The sequence below is a fragment of the Nestor notabilis genome, unplaced genomic scaffold (assembly GCF_000696875.1).
Source record: "Nestor notabilis isolate BGI_N333 unplaced genomic scaffold, ASM69687v1 scaffold11354, whole genome shotgun sequence".
Classification (NCBI taxonomy): Eukaryota; Metazoa; Chordata; class Aves; order Psittaciformes; family Psittacidae; genus Nestor; species Nestor notabilis.
This window is the reverse complement of record NW_009925192.1, coordinates 37,776-53,125: the sequence shown is the minus strand read 5'-3', so window position 1 is coordinate 53,125 and position 15,350 is coordinate 37,776. Positions and strand designations below refer to the sequence as shown.

General features: G+C 43.6%; 1 protein-coding gene across 1 annotated transcript in view; it reads left to right on the top strand.

Moving 5' to 3' along the window:
- CLCN1 (chloride channel, voltage-sensitive 1) overlaps window positions 1-11,631 on the top strand; it is a 37,779-nt gene extending 26,148 nt beyond the window's left edge. Inside the window, exons 13-24 of the mRNA XM_010012936.1 lie at window positions 1,987-2,056; window positions 3,556-3,666; window positions 3,755-4,010; window positions 4,713-4,846; window positions 5,347-5,573; window positions 5,695-5,800; window positions 5,878-5,934; window positions 7,210-7,292; window positions 8,041-8,079; window positions 8,710-8,814; window positions 10,672-10,758; window positions 11,233-11,631. Coding sequence (XP_010011238.1) covers window positions 1,987-2,056; window positions 3,556-3,666; window positions 3,755-4,010; window positions 4,713-4,846; window positions 5,347-5,573; window positions 5,695-5,800; window positions 5,878-5,934; window positions 7,210-7,292; window positions 8,041-8,079; window positions 8,710-8,814; window positions 10,672-10,758; window positions 11,233-11,631 — 1,674 coding nt within the window. The remainder of the gene's footprint in view (window positions 1-1,986; window positions 2,057-3,555; window positions 3,667-3,754; window positions 4,011-4,712; window positions 4,847-5,346; window positions 5,574-5,694; window positions 5,801-5,877; window positions 5,935-7,209; window positions 7,293-8,040; window positions 8,080-8,709; window positions 8,815-10,671; window positions 10,759-11,232) is intronic.
- The last annotated feature ends 3,719 nt before the right edge of the window (window positions 11,632-15,350 follow it).

Sequence of the window (15,350 nt, the reverse complement as noted above, 5' to 3'; positions counted from 1 at the left end):
GCGTAACTTACACATGACAGCACAAAGAGAAGAGATTTGAAAGAAGAAAACATTATACTCCAGTGTTCAAAATACAAGTAGCAAGAAAGACCTTTCTTTATCATAAAATAGTAAAAATATCATAGAAATGGTGATTTTTGTTGTTGCAAAGGAGCAAATCAGCTGAGGCCACCTTGGCACTATCAGTTGACATTTTGGCAGATCAGGAATGGACACCAGTGGTTGATTGACACAGCTGATTCCACCTAAAGTAAAAAAACTGTACTGAATTTCTGACAGGCAGTGAAGGAGTTCTGCTTCTGTGATAATTCTAATTGTATGTACCAAGCAGATAAAGTCTCATTTACTTAAATGAAAGAGGGATGGACTACATGGTATATCTATCCTGCGTCCATCTGTTCTGCTTTGGAAGGGCTATATCCTCAGACACTAGATTTATTGGCCTTGTCCCATTAAGTAAAACCTTTCTCAGCTCACTAGACAACTGCTCCATTCTGTATATATTCAGAGCTGGGATAGATCATATAAAAAAGAAACTGCTGTTTCGACTCTGGGCAAAGACTTGGCCCGATTCTCCAGTGCACTATAGTTCTGGTTCTCAGCTGTATGTATGGCTTGGGTTTGGTACTGTAAAGACAGAGCTTAGTTAGCAGTACTCTACTTCTGCAGCTTGCTGGCCTCTGCAGCAAGCCAGGAACTTCTCCTTTGGAATATTCAAATAGCTTGTGGAAGGAAGAGCAACAGCCAGCATCAAGTTGATGGTCCAATGCATCCTCACAGCATGTTCCCCTACCCTGGGCTGAGAAATACTGTTTTCTTGGCTCTTTATTACCTTTGTAGAGTGCATTCCTAAATGGTAGGCTATATCTTGCCTTCATTTTCCATTTCCAATGGGAGTTACAGTGGAAAAGTTACCTTGAGTAGATTTTCTCACCAAACTAACCTTCTACAGATGAGTATCTCATCTGTCTACAGCTGCAACAATGTCTAGAGAGGCATCACTGTCTCAAAGGTGGACCTCAAAAAGGAAGGATTTGTCCACCTTGAGGAGAATGTTTCTGAAATGCCTGAAAGTATTGCTGTGCTGGACCGTGGTTGTCTCTCTCCTGTCGATGATACTGCTGCAGCAAGTGACATCTTGCCAGTACAATTACTAGTACAAGCTTTCAAAACAGCAGCATTCTCTGTGTTTCCCTCAACTGTGGAACTCTCTTGTCATACTGCCTGAGAAAGTCTGAGCATATTGGCCTTTGAGGTTTTTCTAGTATTAGGCTGTGGCCTCCAGAAGAAGTCTATATGAGCTGGGCTAAGTCGTCATTTGACTTGGTCTTAGCAGTACCAATATGGATTTCATCATTTTGCCCAACATAGTGATAGGACAAGAGGCAATGGACACAAGCTAGAATAAAGGAAACTTACGACAGTTGGACTTCAGGAAAAAATTCTCTGAGTGTAGGTCAGTAGTAGCAAAAATGCCCAGAAAATCTGGGAAATCACCCTTCAAGATGTTCAGAAGTCACCTGGATAAGGCCCTGAGAAACCTTATCTAACTTAGGAATTTGCCCTTCTGGGAGCAGGGATTTGGGGGAGAGACCTCCAGAGTTCCTTTCACACTGAAATCATTCTGAGTCTGTGAAATTTTGACAGCTTTGCTCTATGAAAAGCTAAGCTGTTTGGAGCAGTGGGAAATTCCACTTTCTGAGGTCCAAGGCCAAAGACTTCTGTCATTCATCCATCTCATTGGTGATTCAGCTTCCCTACCACCACAGCAGTCAACCAGAGGTCCTCTGCATCAGTGCTGGTGTGTTGTCAGAGTTCCTCCAGCTCCCCTTCATACCCCTCAGCCCCTTTACCCTTCGCTTTCCGTCTGAACCACTGGATCCCTCAGAACATCTCCTCATGGATTCACAGACCGGGCAGTAGAGTGGGGCTGCAGAAAATGCTATTGCTGCTCAGTAACAACTGCACCCTCTGCCTCTGTTCCAGTTCTTGATGGCTGTCATTGCTACCACGATGCCAATCCCCTGTGGAGGCTTCATGCCTGTTTTTGTCCTAGGTGAGTTTCAATTTTGTGTTGCTGCATATAGTTCTGACAGGTGGAGAGGATGAGACATTGCAAATGTACCCAGGCAGGTTTCTTCTAGTGGATGAGGGCTGATCACTTGATTTCTATGACAAGCTCAGTTAATAGTGCATATACCAACCGCTGAGTCTCTGCTTTTGTAATTTTCCCGCCACCCAAATCCAAATGTTAAGGAGAAATCCCTGTCTTTTACATGAGGAAAGCCACATTGTGGGGAGGCATGCTGAGCCAGCGCCTTCTAATTTCTCTGCCTCTTCACCTACAGAGAAACTTTCAACCTACTCTTAGTAGTAGTTGCACCTTTCACCCCTGAAGACCAAGCAGAAGAGAGAACCTCAAAACTAGTACCTGCAGTGTAATCCACCACTTAATCATTTCTTCTGACTGAAATATGGTAACATGGAGTCTATTGGGTTTTAACTTGTTTTAATTCCAAGATCAAAAAATGAGAAGAATATGATGCTAAAGTTAAGGAAGAGAGGCTATATTAGGCTAAAGAATGCAAGCTCATGAAGTTCAGCACTAAGTACTCACGGTTCTTAAATGAAATGCTGTGTGCGATGGACCTCTGGGTTCTGGCAGGCAGCAACTGAGCATGGGTCAGTAGCATATCCTTGCAGTGATGAAGGCTAACACAAACAAGGCTGTATTAAGAAGACCCTAGCCACCTAGCCAACAAAGCAAAGAAATTGGTTATTCCCTTGCGTTCAGCATTTTGGACATGGTTCCAGAATATTGTGCCATTTTGTGTCCATCAATACAAGAAATCTTGACAAAGTGCAATGACTCTAGTGGAGGCCACTGAGATTGTTGGTGCTGGAGCACAAAACAAATGAGATCCCGAGGAAGTTTGGCTTGTTCAGAAGAGAAGGGAAGAGGGGATCTAATGGTGGCCTCCTCATATAAACACACAGTAAAAAATAGGTAAAGGCACAAGTTGCAACAGGGAAAATTCTGATAGGACATAAGACAAAAAGAAATGTTTCCTTGGTTAAGGTGCTCAGAAAGGCTGGAGAACCTCCATCCTTGCAGATCGCTAAAGCCTGTCTGGACAAGGCCCAGGGTGACTAGATCTCGCTTTGAAATCAGCCCTGTTGTAAGCAGGGGTCAGAACAAGACCTTCATAAGTGTTTGGGCATTCACTGAATGAGTATGTGAAGGGCCTCAGCTGTGATCTGGACTGGCATTGTATATATTCTGAAAGAGTTTCCTCCTACCTGGGAGGAAATCACAAATACTGCTGTGCCTGGTGTGCCTGAGTGAAAGAATGAGGGGTCAACTGTATTTACATATCTTAGTACCTTTCTCTCCTCTTGAAGTCTAACTTCTGTATGTTGAGACTCTTTAGATCCCAATGTCATTTTGATTTAAGTTTTGATTTTGTTTCCATTAGAAAACACTCAAGTGATTGCATAGCACAGACTGGGTGTTCTTCAGATGTTAATTCCGTAACGGTCAGTGGTATTTTCCAGGTGCTGCATTTGGGCGTCTTATTGGGGAAATCATGGCATCAGTTTTTCCCAATGGAATCCTCTTTGATGGTATTGTTTATCAGATCTTACCTGGAGGGTATGCAGTCATTGGTGAGTCTCTGTGTCCTTTTTTTAACTTCACCTGGTCCCATCCCCATGACTTTCCTGGTTGACAAGACATGCTGTTTCTGTATGACAGCCGTTGTCTCTCTCTATTCCGTTTCCACCCTACCTGGGAAAGGCGCAGCAGCAATGACAGGAGCGGTGAGCCACACTGTCTCCACTGCTGTGATCTGCTTCGAGCTGACAGGTCAGATCTCTCACATCCTCCCCATGATGGTGGCTGTCATTCTTGCCAACATGGTGGCCCAGAGTCTGCAGCCCAGCCTCTATGATAGCATCATCCAGGTGAAGAAGTTGCCCTACCTGCCAGACCTGGGCTGGAATCACATAAGGTATAGTAGTAAAACAGAGGTGGAGGTGGGGAGTGGCAAAGAAATAGAGAAGAGAATGAGATCATGGGAGAATAAAAGGTCGTGAAAAGGGGATAGTACTACAAAGAAAATAAAAAGGCAGAACATGCCTGCAGCTACTAAAAAAAAGCCAAGTGGTGGAGTAGAATTAGAGTTCGTTCACAGAAATGGAGCACAGGTTTGAACAATTTGCAGTGTTATGAATTTGTATTAAAATTACCACGCTGCACCAAGCTAAAAAGTTAAAAATCAGGTGTCTCATTTCCATTTTGTTCTGATTTCAGTGGGGTTTGGATTTTTTTCTCCGGAAAAATAATTTTATTTGGATATTTTGCTTCAAACAAAATTCAGTTATTCATACACATCTTCCTCTCTTTAATAATTTACATAGGTATGTATATATAAAACATCTATACATAGGTGTATATATATGTGTGTATTTTTATCCTGAGGGGTAATGAAGTGAAATACAACTGCAATGTAAATCCAGTTAATCTGTGTTGATTCTGTTGGAAAGTCCTCTTCGGTTACTCTCACAGAAGGTTATTCTTCTGTATATTCTGTTCTCAACTGTATTGAGAACATGTTTTAAAGAATTGGTCATTTATGTATTTCTTTAAGGAATTTATCTGCTAGACATTTTTAATATGCTAATTATTCCCTTTATTGTCCATCAATTCACAGCAAGTACAATATCTTTGTTGAGGATATTATGGTCCAGGATGTGAAATTTGTCTCTTCCAACTGTAAATACCGAGACTTGCAAACTCTTCTCCAAAGCACCACTGTTAAGACTTTGCCTTTGGTGGACTCACCAGGTAAGCAAGGTGGAGGAACTGGTCCTTCCTGAAGACTGTCTCAGGTTAAAGAGCCATAAAAACTAGCTTTCAACTTACATGTGAAGGAGACAGTGTGACCCACTACATAAAAAATCATCCTAAAAATCTTCCACTGTGGATGATGTATGACAGAAGGCTGTTCAAGCTGGTCAGACAGGTAAGCTGGAGTGTGGGCAGTGAAGCAGATATAGCAGGTAAGGGAGGTGTGTGGGAAGTTTGTGGACTGAACTGTGGCAACAGGGAGGGATCTTTCCTCTGATGTGGTGCTGAGGAGTGGCACAACTCAGGAATGGTGAGCTTCCCACAGCCCCACAGAGTATTAGCAGCAACTAGCAAGGCTGGTCAATGACTCTTGTATAGGTCTAGATAGTACAAGTCCAAGTACTTTGAAGAAGTTGGAGGAAAGGGCAGTGTATGGCAGGGGATGTTGAAAAAAACTTTTAAGTGGCTTAATGGCTTCTCTGCTCTGTGTTATGCAGAGACCATGATCCTGCTGGGGTCTGTAGAGCGATCTGAACTGCAGGCCCTCCTCCAGAGACATATAAGCCCAGAACGGCGACGGCTCCTCCACAGAGAAATGCAGCAGAAGCTGTCTGAAGCACCCTATGATGGGCACAGCAAGGGACCATGGGCAACCCTGCCAAAGCTGAAGCATGAATCTTTTGCTTATGTTGATGAGGATGAGGATACAGATGAGAAGGGAGAGGTGAGGGAAAGAAGTGAAGAGACTACAACACAGAGACTGCTTAAGAAGCAGTAAGGCGTTTGGAGAGGCTGAGAAAGAAATGACACAGGGTGGACTTCATTTTCTTTCCTTTCCATAACAGCTGCCTCGGCCCCCAAGTCCCACTCCCAGTTACCCAGAGGAGCCTAATGGCCCCACAGGTCCTCTTAAACAAATGCCTGAAACTTCAGAGCCACAGCAACTCCCAGGTAACTTCTGGCATGCCTCAGCCACATCCTAGGCAGCTTGTAGAAGCTTTCATGCTGTGTGTACGTGCCTGTGCAAGCTGCTGCTTTCTCAGAGACTGAGAGAAGGAGCTTTCTCTGCTGTTCCCGTATTAAAGGTTCTTTGTTACTGCACTTCAGCATCACCTCAACATATCTGGAAATATGTTTTTGTTTGTGGTCCCTCAGACAGCATGGCAAAAGTAAACTCACTCAGGCTGCTCTCTGTCAGCACTCCCCACTCCATCCTTTGCAATATTATATCCTTGGGCATTTTCTGGAGTCTGTGTGGTGCCTCCTCCACCCTCACAGCTCATTTCTGATTCATATATCATGTACATTTGATGCAGGATGGTGGGGTTTTTTTCCTTTACATGTCTTGAAATATTCAGAGGGTGAGTAAGCACAAGAGGTGTAGCCCAATCTTGAGAATGAATACAGAGGACAGGGCTCTGGCTCTTTGAAGCACATAATGTAGCATGTAGCATACCCTGGTTCCTTAACATTATTCATGTATGACTAAACCTCTAAGGCATAGGAAAATCCACATTATGCTTCCAAGGCAGTAGAGTGGTGGGACAATCACCCACCTTCCTTACCAAAGCAGAAGAAAGAATCACATCAAAACAAGGAGAGTGTGAGACATTTTACGTGAAGCTGGTGCTGGTTGATCCAGGAGTGACAAAAGGAAGCAGAGCAGGAGTTACTTCTGCCATCATTTTTAGTTTGGTTCACAGCTGTCATTGTTTCTGACCAACCTTCCTCCACAGCCTTGTTCACTTCACAACAGCACCAAACCCTATCTCCTCTTCACTCATTCCTGACTGTCCTGCCTGGGAGAATAATCCTGCAGTGTTTTTCATTCCCACCACTGCACTGCTGCCACAACCCACGGGTTCCTTTGTACCTGTCACATTCAGGCTGTTGATATGTTTTGTCTTTGAAGTAATTTCCACATTGTCACCTATCCTTTCCATACTCATTCTCCAAAACACATTCCCTTTGTGGACTGCAGAAACCTCTCATCACAGCAGTTTATCCCTTGTATCCTTGCTGTGTCAGTAGTCTTGCTTCTGTTTGCTTGGTTTGGTTGGTGGGGTTTTTTTCTTCAGGGACACTGGTCTATAAATATTATCTGCAAGGGCTGCTTTGTAATGATTTGTTTCTTCTCCTTGAGGAAAAGATATCACATTGGAATATTTATTCTAGCATGTCCCAGACACCAAATTACAAATTGAATGCTAGATTGTGACTGGCTGAGCTCTGTCATATACCATGTGCTGTGTCCCTTGTATTATTTCCAAACCTGCCTTGGGCAAGGAGTTGGGCATTGGGCTATGTATTTTTGTCTCTTATTTGTTCTCCTCTCTTATCTCTGTGTTTTCCTTCTTCAGGCAATTTCAGGAGTTTGAGGCAACTGATCCAGCAGCTCTTGTGCCATTACAGCCGTCCACGTGAAACAGAGAGTGCCATCCAGGTTAGGGATACAGAGAGCCTAGTAGTACTCTGAGGAGGGAGGAGAATGCAATGGTAGTAGAACCTGCTACTTTGAGCCATTCAGCACTTGGCCAAAGCATGGACACACTTATGGTCCTGAACTCTGACAACATCAGTGGGGAACTCTCTCCAAGGAGAAATGATGTGATTCATGTAAAGGAGTGTGCCTTTTCCTAAAGAGCCATCTGTGCTCAGGTGTACAGGCTACCATCATGACTGAGTGTTAGCATTTTTTTCTCAGTGAATAACTTATGCTATTTTGGCTAACCTGGAATAAAGTGCAGTTCTGTCCTATTTGGCAAAGAATTTTGGTGAGATAAAAAAAAATGCTTTTGCCTTGTGCCATGATAGATGTCCTTGGGTAGCCTGATAAACCTGCACAGGGTTGGTGGATGTCATACAAAGCCTATGGGAGACCCATCTACTCTAGGGCCGTGGTTGGACTCCATGTGGGATATCTGGGAGCATCTAAAGCAGTACTAGATGTTTAGGGACCTGAACTGGTCCACTAGCACTCCATAGTCGATCCTCACTGGCAAAGGAAGCACAGCAAGTACAGAGTACACCTTGTAATGTACGTGTATAAAGAAAATCGAAACACTCGGTAATACACCATTTGGAACAAAAAGGGGAGCACATGGTGTGAGGAGACTGTGCATGTTTTTCCTTTCTGTACTCTGTGAAACTCTGGGTTCTTTGTCTGTCCTGAACAGTGTTTTCTCCTACAGGAGCCAGTGGAAGTTGTTGAAACAATGAGGCCAGAAGAGGTAAGACTGGGTACAGAAAAGGAGAGAGGTTAATTAAGTGCTTCTTTGCTCATTTCCTATCACTTGCAATACTTCCTGAACTCCAGCAACCTTAGTGATTGCCACAGCCATAGCTAAAGCCATTTTGTTCTTAGAATTGCACAATGGGCAGCTCTCACCCAGTAAGTGATTGTTCTGATAGAAGTGACTAATTTGATCTAGCTTTGAATCCAGCCCTACTGTAAGCAAGGTTTTGGACTAGTGACGTCTACAGTTTTCCCCTCACCTAGATCTTTCATTGGATCTGGGTTGTTCCTGTCTTACACAAAGGAACAATTAATCATCTTGCAGTGTTAAGGGGAAGATGCACTCAGAAGAGAAAGCTAAGATGTTCACTTCTTCCTTAAGCAGGAAGGAGCAAAACCTCACCTTCTCAGAAAACCTCTGAAGAATTGGGATTGCTGTGTTTCCACAGGGACTTGACATCTGGCAAGGAAGGGATGGGAAACCTGAGGGGTGTGATATAATGGGCAAGAGGAATGATCTACATAGGAAGGAAGAAGCATTAACAGGAGAATGGGAGTAGTTTGGGTACACAAGACAGCAACGCTGCTGATTACTGTAGGAGATTCCTCTTCTTTCCTGTATCAGATAGATGCTTGGGAACAGGAGGAACTGAACAAGAATGTGTGCTTTGACAGCTGCCGCATAGACCCTTCCCCTTTCCAACTGGTGGAGAGAACTTCCCTGCATAAGGTGGGTATGGATGTCTCCCTGAGGCATACACTGTTTCTCTCCACCCTATCATTGTGATTCTGGTCTATGACTTATTTCTTCTCCTTGTCTTCACCTTCAACTACTATCACCTGCTACTTCCATATCCAGCTACAGAAGTCACTTTGTTCCTATAAGCTTCTGTGCATACCTCCAATCTCCTGCGGAATGAAAGGCTACATGATAAGAAGTCTAAGTGCATTTACTAAAATAGATTTGGACACCACATAAGATTTTTCAGCCACTACATTAACAGAAGCATTGTATGCCTTGCTGCTGGGGGCATTACAATGAGACTTACTCCCTGCTTTGTCAGTGTGCAGCCCGGGAGGGACTAGTCCTGGATTTCTCAGGGTGTTTCTGTCAGGGTGTAGAGTCTGCCTCAGTGCTTGAGAAATGTTGCTTGAAACCACCCTATGTCATAGGCCGTTAATTTAGGTGTAGAACAAGGAATCTTGATCATACAACTTCTAGAGTTAGCACAGGATGACTGGGGATAAAAGCAATCATTGTAAGAGAGGACTGAGCTTTCACTCAGTGGAAAGGGAAAGCAGCCTACTGAAGCCAGAGTGCACAGTGCATGTCTTTATCAATATTCATTTAACATGAATAGTCAGCAAATGCACAGAATTAATTAATCATTCTTATCAAAGGGGTAAGATCTCAGCCTTGAGCAAAATAAGAACAGGTTAGCATATACTTAAGATGAATTTGGTGTTTTCTAAAGGACTGTCTGAAGTAATCTGAAAGCCATTAGTACTTATCTTCAAGAATATAGGTGTTACAAGAAGTTATAATTAAAGACTGGAAATGGGGACAGTTTCATACCTCTCATAAAAAAGAGCAAATTAGAAGCTCTGAAATAACAGAAAAGTCAACTTAACTTGGATGCACAAAAAAATGCAAGAATAATCAAACTATGTGAGGTATGTATAGTTAGAGCTACATGTAAGGCTACTGTTAATGGCAAAAATATCACACCTGATCAAGATCAAATTGTATTTAACCAGGCTGATTTTTTTTTACATTAGGGTAAAATGTCTTGTTCCTGACAAAATGAGATTTTTCCCTAGTTTACATTTGAACATGACATTCAGTATCTCATGTGATGTTAAAAAAAAGGCAAACACCAGCTGTGAAGAATGACTTCATATAAGGCCACAGGTAAAGTCCAGGTAGAGCTCAGCTTAAAGAACTTGGAGGTTGGAAACAGACCACAGAGCACTGAGATCCATGAAGAACTGTAAAGTAACATGGTCTGTTTAGGCTAAAGCGGTCATGACTGATAGCAGCATGATATCTGTCCTTTTGAGGAGGCTTCAAAAAAGGGAATAACTTATTCTCAGTGTTTCCACTGCGCTGGATAAGCAGCAACAAACTTTAGTTTTGACAGGAAATATTGTGGAACAAGAAAAAAAGACATTTTCTGGTGTTAAGGAAGGCACTGGAATAAATAACCTAAGTAGGTTCTGGCTTTGCATATTCCTATATGATAGTTTTATTTCCAGCAGCAAAATTAAAAAGGATCCGCATAAGTCCCCAGATAAACAGGATGTTGCATGTGAATCTGTGTTTGCCAGATACAGGATAGGAGTAACCTTGAGAATGTGCTCTCCATCATCAGCACACACCCAACTATGGCTGCATAGCACAAGGACCAAAGGGTGGTATTTGCTAGCTGCAAAAGGGGAAGGGAAAAGGTAGTTTCTCACTGAGATAACTGCAGTCTTGTGTGCCTCTGTGATTCCTGTTTCTACATCCCAAGTCCTAGTTGTAGCACAAAGTATTATGCTACTAATCCAAAGTCCCTGAAATGGTCTTTTGTGGTTTTGCTCATAGACACATACATTATTCTCATTACTGGGCCTCAGCCATGCCTATGTCACCAGTATGGGGAAGCTGAGGGGAGTGCTGGCATTGGAAGAGGTAAGTACAGATCCTTCCATCTCTTTCTAATCAACTGCAAATGTTCCCTGGTTCAATGCAGTAACCTACAGGTGCTGGAGGATCCAGCTGGGAATATATGTAACTGCAATTGCTACATTTTCAGTCCAGTGTTGAAAGCTTCTGAGTCAATGCTTTGGAAGCCATGTAGATGAATAGCTGAGTGTATTTCAGAGGAGGGAGCAGGTATTGTTTACAGGGATGTTAGATGGTGCATCCTTTTCACGAACATAGGGCTCTTAACTGGTGGCTATTACTGTCTCTGAAAATGGTATGGAATTTGTCATTTACCATGGAATGAAAAATTACACCACCAGTGCAAAAGATGGCCCCAGAGGTAGAGCTGTGACTCTATTTGTGATTCCTTTACCCTGGAGAGTAGATGAACTTCTGCTGGGAAGGGCTGGGTCAGCCTCCCTTTCATCCATGCGGGCTGAGCTTTTTTTCTTCTTGTAGCTCCAGAGGGCAATAGAGGGCTCCACACGCTCTGGGGTTCGCCTGCGCCCACCACTTGCCAGCTTCCGTGATACCAACCGGACTTCCATCAGCAGTGAGAAGGCCACTCAGGCCACTCAGGTGTGGAGCCGGCAGGACGACTGCACAGTGGAAGCACAGCAGGCAGCGGACTTGTGCATGGAGAGCCCGCTTCTTCCCGGTATGCACTCCCCCCATCACTCACACTTGCATGAAGAGGGGAAAGTCCTGTCCTCCACTTCTGCCACTGATACCGACTTGGAAGAGATGGAGCTGACAGGGCCAGTTGCTGAAAACATCTCAGACATCCTCAAGGACATAAGCCTACGCTCCACTGACCTGGATGAGGATGAAGATGAGGACGAGGATGTCCCCTTATAGCTGGTGTGAGGGGAGTAGTCATTCACACTCTTCAGTTGAGCCAGTTTTCTTGTGTTTGCTCCTCAAAGAGAAGCTTTTGGATGTTCTTTGCAATCGCCACAGAGGATTGATTCAGCTGGGAGAAGGGGCATCAGACTGATCTTTTCTACTGCTGCTTTCTTTGTGTGGACAGAGTGTTGGACTATATGGGTGTGTGCAGAAGTCAGATGTGGACTGCAAGGTGGTTAAGAGTGGGCTCATCATACTTAGGCTTCTGCCATGTTTATATAACACGGTAGAAAGAATTGTAACACGACATGAATACTGCTGGGCACAGTCAGGATGCTCTGGTTCAATCTGCCATGTGGAAAGTGGAGAAGGAGCAGCTTTTCTCATTCTCAATTGGTGTCATCTTGGAATTGGTGTCATCTGTGTCACAGCTGGCTGCACATACCAGTGTAAACACAGCCAAACCTCCAGCCTAGGAGCATATTGCTGCTTCTGACTGCAATCCTGTCCATGTTGCCACAGTTTCTTTTCTCTAGCTCTTATCTTGCATCCCCCCAACATTCCCATGTAGAACATTTTTCCTCTTTCTTAATTTTTACTCTGGGATTTTCTTGGGTGGGTGTGCAGTTAGGAGCTTCTCCTCTGTCCTTTAGCTGAGCCATGCCCTAAAAATAGATAGGAGGAAAATATTTAGTCTGTGTCTAATGTCTTGAATTCAGCCAGGGCTCTAAGAAAAGCACTGGAAGGGAGGAAAGCCTCTTTGTTTTCCCATCATGTCTGGAATTTTTCAATAGAATGGGAAAATCTTAAGTGGGGGCATCCTCAGTGTTGGAAGAAGAGAAGTAAAACAGCATGTGTGCACCTGTATTTCAAATACCTGTGTCTGTCTCTCTGAATCACCATTTTTACAAAGTTACAGTCTTAAAATGTAAGAACTAAAAGAATTATGGAATGTTAGCAGGCTGACGGGAACTACAGCAGAGTAGCCACATGATCTACACCGTGAAAACAGGTTTATCTCCGAAAATTCCTCCTCTCTTTCCTGGTAATTCTACCCTGCCTCCTTTCCACATATTTCTGCATAGCTGGAATTCCAGCTCTCACTTTTTCCAGCTTGTCTCCGTTGTGACTAACAGTAAAGACCTCAACCCTTGTCTGCAGCATCCTCCTCTATTCCAGTTCTAAATCTGGAGCAGATCTTGATCTCTATCTTGCAAAAAGATGTCTTGTCATGCATGCAAAACCTCAGCATCCAAAGATAAGATGCTGCTTTGTTTAACTCACTGTCCTTGTGAGGTTTTCTCAGTAAATAGGCAAAATCAAATTCTGTGTATTCTGTGGCTTTCCTCTTAACATTCAACATTTCTTACTATCACATTTCTGGTGTGTCCTGGTACTTAGCTGAAGTCCCAAGCAGCCTATTGGATGTGTTTCCACTTACCAGCAACAGAGAGGAAATTTAGGCTCTGAGAATATGTTCTTGGAGGGTATTCTCCCCGAAGTTGGGCCACATCTCCTTTCCTGATATTAGCAAAGCATCACCTAACTCAGAGTGACCAGTTTCACCTTAATGGGCAATTTTTCATAAGCTGTCTCAGGAGCAAGTGAAAAACACCATTACTTCTAACCTAGTCTCTCTAGGAAAATTCCCTCTTTGCTTTAATTCCAAGGATTGACCTTGCACCAGTTTGTCTCTGATGATGGTCATGGGTGGGAGAGTCTGGGACAAGCTTATAGTAGAGGGAAATCTCCCCAGATAGATCCTTAATGAGGGAGAGATTCATTTTTGCTGTCCGGAATTTAGAGCCCACCAGCTCCGTCTTGTGTTTGACACATGATCCCCCTCTATAAGCTAACTGGGAACAGCCTTTCCCTGGCTAAATGATCTCCTCTGACAGTCACGCTGTCCTTGTGAGAAGACAGTGGTGATCTGAGAGCAAGTCTCTTGCACACACCAGCTGCTTGCCTCCACCAGAGGGTTGTGGCACATTTCTAGCTGCCAGGCATTAGCACACAGCCTCCCTCCTACCTTTGTGTCACCTTCCCCTGCCTACAGAGAAGGGGCAAAACAACTGCTATATTTTCTCAGGGAACGGTGGTAGTCCTTTAAGTGCAAGAGAAAGGACATTCCTTTTAAAAACACATAAATGTGTGGTGAGTGGCAACTCCCTGAGACCAAATCTGATCTGAGGATACACACACCCTCAAGAAGGACAAATATCTGCAGGTCAGCCCCTGCCTTATTGTACTACCAAGTACAAGACTTATGTTTTGCAGCTTAGCAAAATGCTTGCCCTGAGACAGATGAGACAAGGAGAAATTTTGAGGCAGGAGTCAGTACACCTCCCCCTCCTCTCTCCTGAATACAGATAAATGTTCTACTCCAGTCCCACACTTCTCCTACAGTGTATTACAGAAGAACTGGGATCTGACTGGCTGAGAAAGCAGATGGAGTCTAAATCAAAGCCAGAGAGTGTGTGAGTCATGACAGACAGATTGTGAGCTGGGAGAGATGAAGCTGGAACAAAAATTATGCACATGGAAAGGCTTGGGGAGCTCAGAGTAAGACACAAGCTAACCTGGGAAGTTTCTTGAGACCTTCACCTGAGAGTACAAGAGCAAACACAAGTATGTCCACATATGCACCTGCACATCTCCGTTCCTGTTGCCTTCAGCTGTCCCAGCGTTACCATGAGGAACGCTGCTCTCTGTGGGGAAGCTGAAAGGTGAGTGTTACTGCTGCTCTTCGGAGGCACTACTCAAGATTCATTCCAGGTATGCCCCCACCCCTGGAGCAGAAGCAGCGTTCATCTGTACCATTTTCTTACCTGGAAAAAAGTATGTATAAATGAATGTGTATAGGGAGCCAAGAGGGGACAAAATACACCCTCAAAGATGGGTTGCGATGGCTGAAGATGTTTCCACTTCCATTTTACGAATACAGTCTTCACTGAGCTAATGCTGAGTACTTTAACAGGTGTGAAATGTGCAGTCAACTGACACAGGACCTTTGTGAAGACAACTCTAAGCTTGACCCTCTCAGGCAATCCCAGCAGGCCCCCTCAAAGCTTAAACTTAAAAGCTTTGTTCAGCAAACAAAGTCACACTCATCTGTTGCTGTAAAACCCGCATTTCTCATCCTATCCAAGTAGCACAGACTTGGCTACCCTACACACAGAAATCATTTTTGCCCCGACTCAAAGTATCATCTCCAGGATTTGTATCAGCACTGAGGCCTTCCCATTCAGCAGGGAAGTCAAATCTCAGATCTGCCCCCAAAAGCCCAAGCACAAACCTTGAAAAACAAGCAGCTCTGAGGCTGTTTTAAACCACGGAAGCTTGCTCTTCTCCTAAATAGCACGTGCAGTTGCATAGAATCATTATTCTGATCAGAGATTCATGCTACACCAAGCTTGCCACTACCACTCAAAGCACTAAAATAGAGCTGATCTTTTTCACCATTTTCAACTCCAAACACTTGCCAAACTACATCTGGTACCCAACGTGTAATAGTCTGAAAAGAACATGATACTGAAAAATCTCCATCAGAACAGAAAATGTTGGGAAAACACTACTACCACCACACACACAAAAATAATTAAAAAATCCTTTGACCTTGTTCTTCTAGATAAAACTAGTCTTGATCTCATCTAATTGCCAGTTTACTGATGCTCAGTTAATGAAGGCAAGACGTTATCTATTAAATTTTAATCTAGCAAAAAGTCAAACTC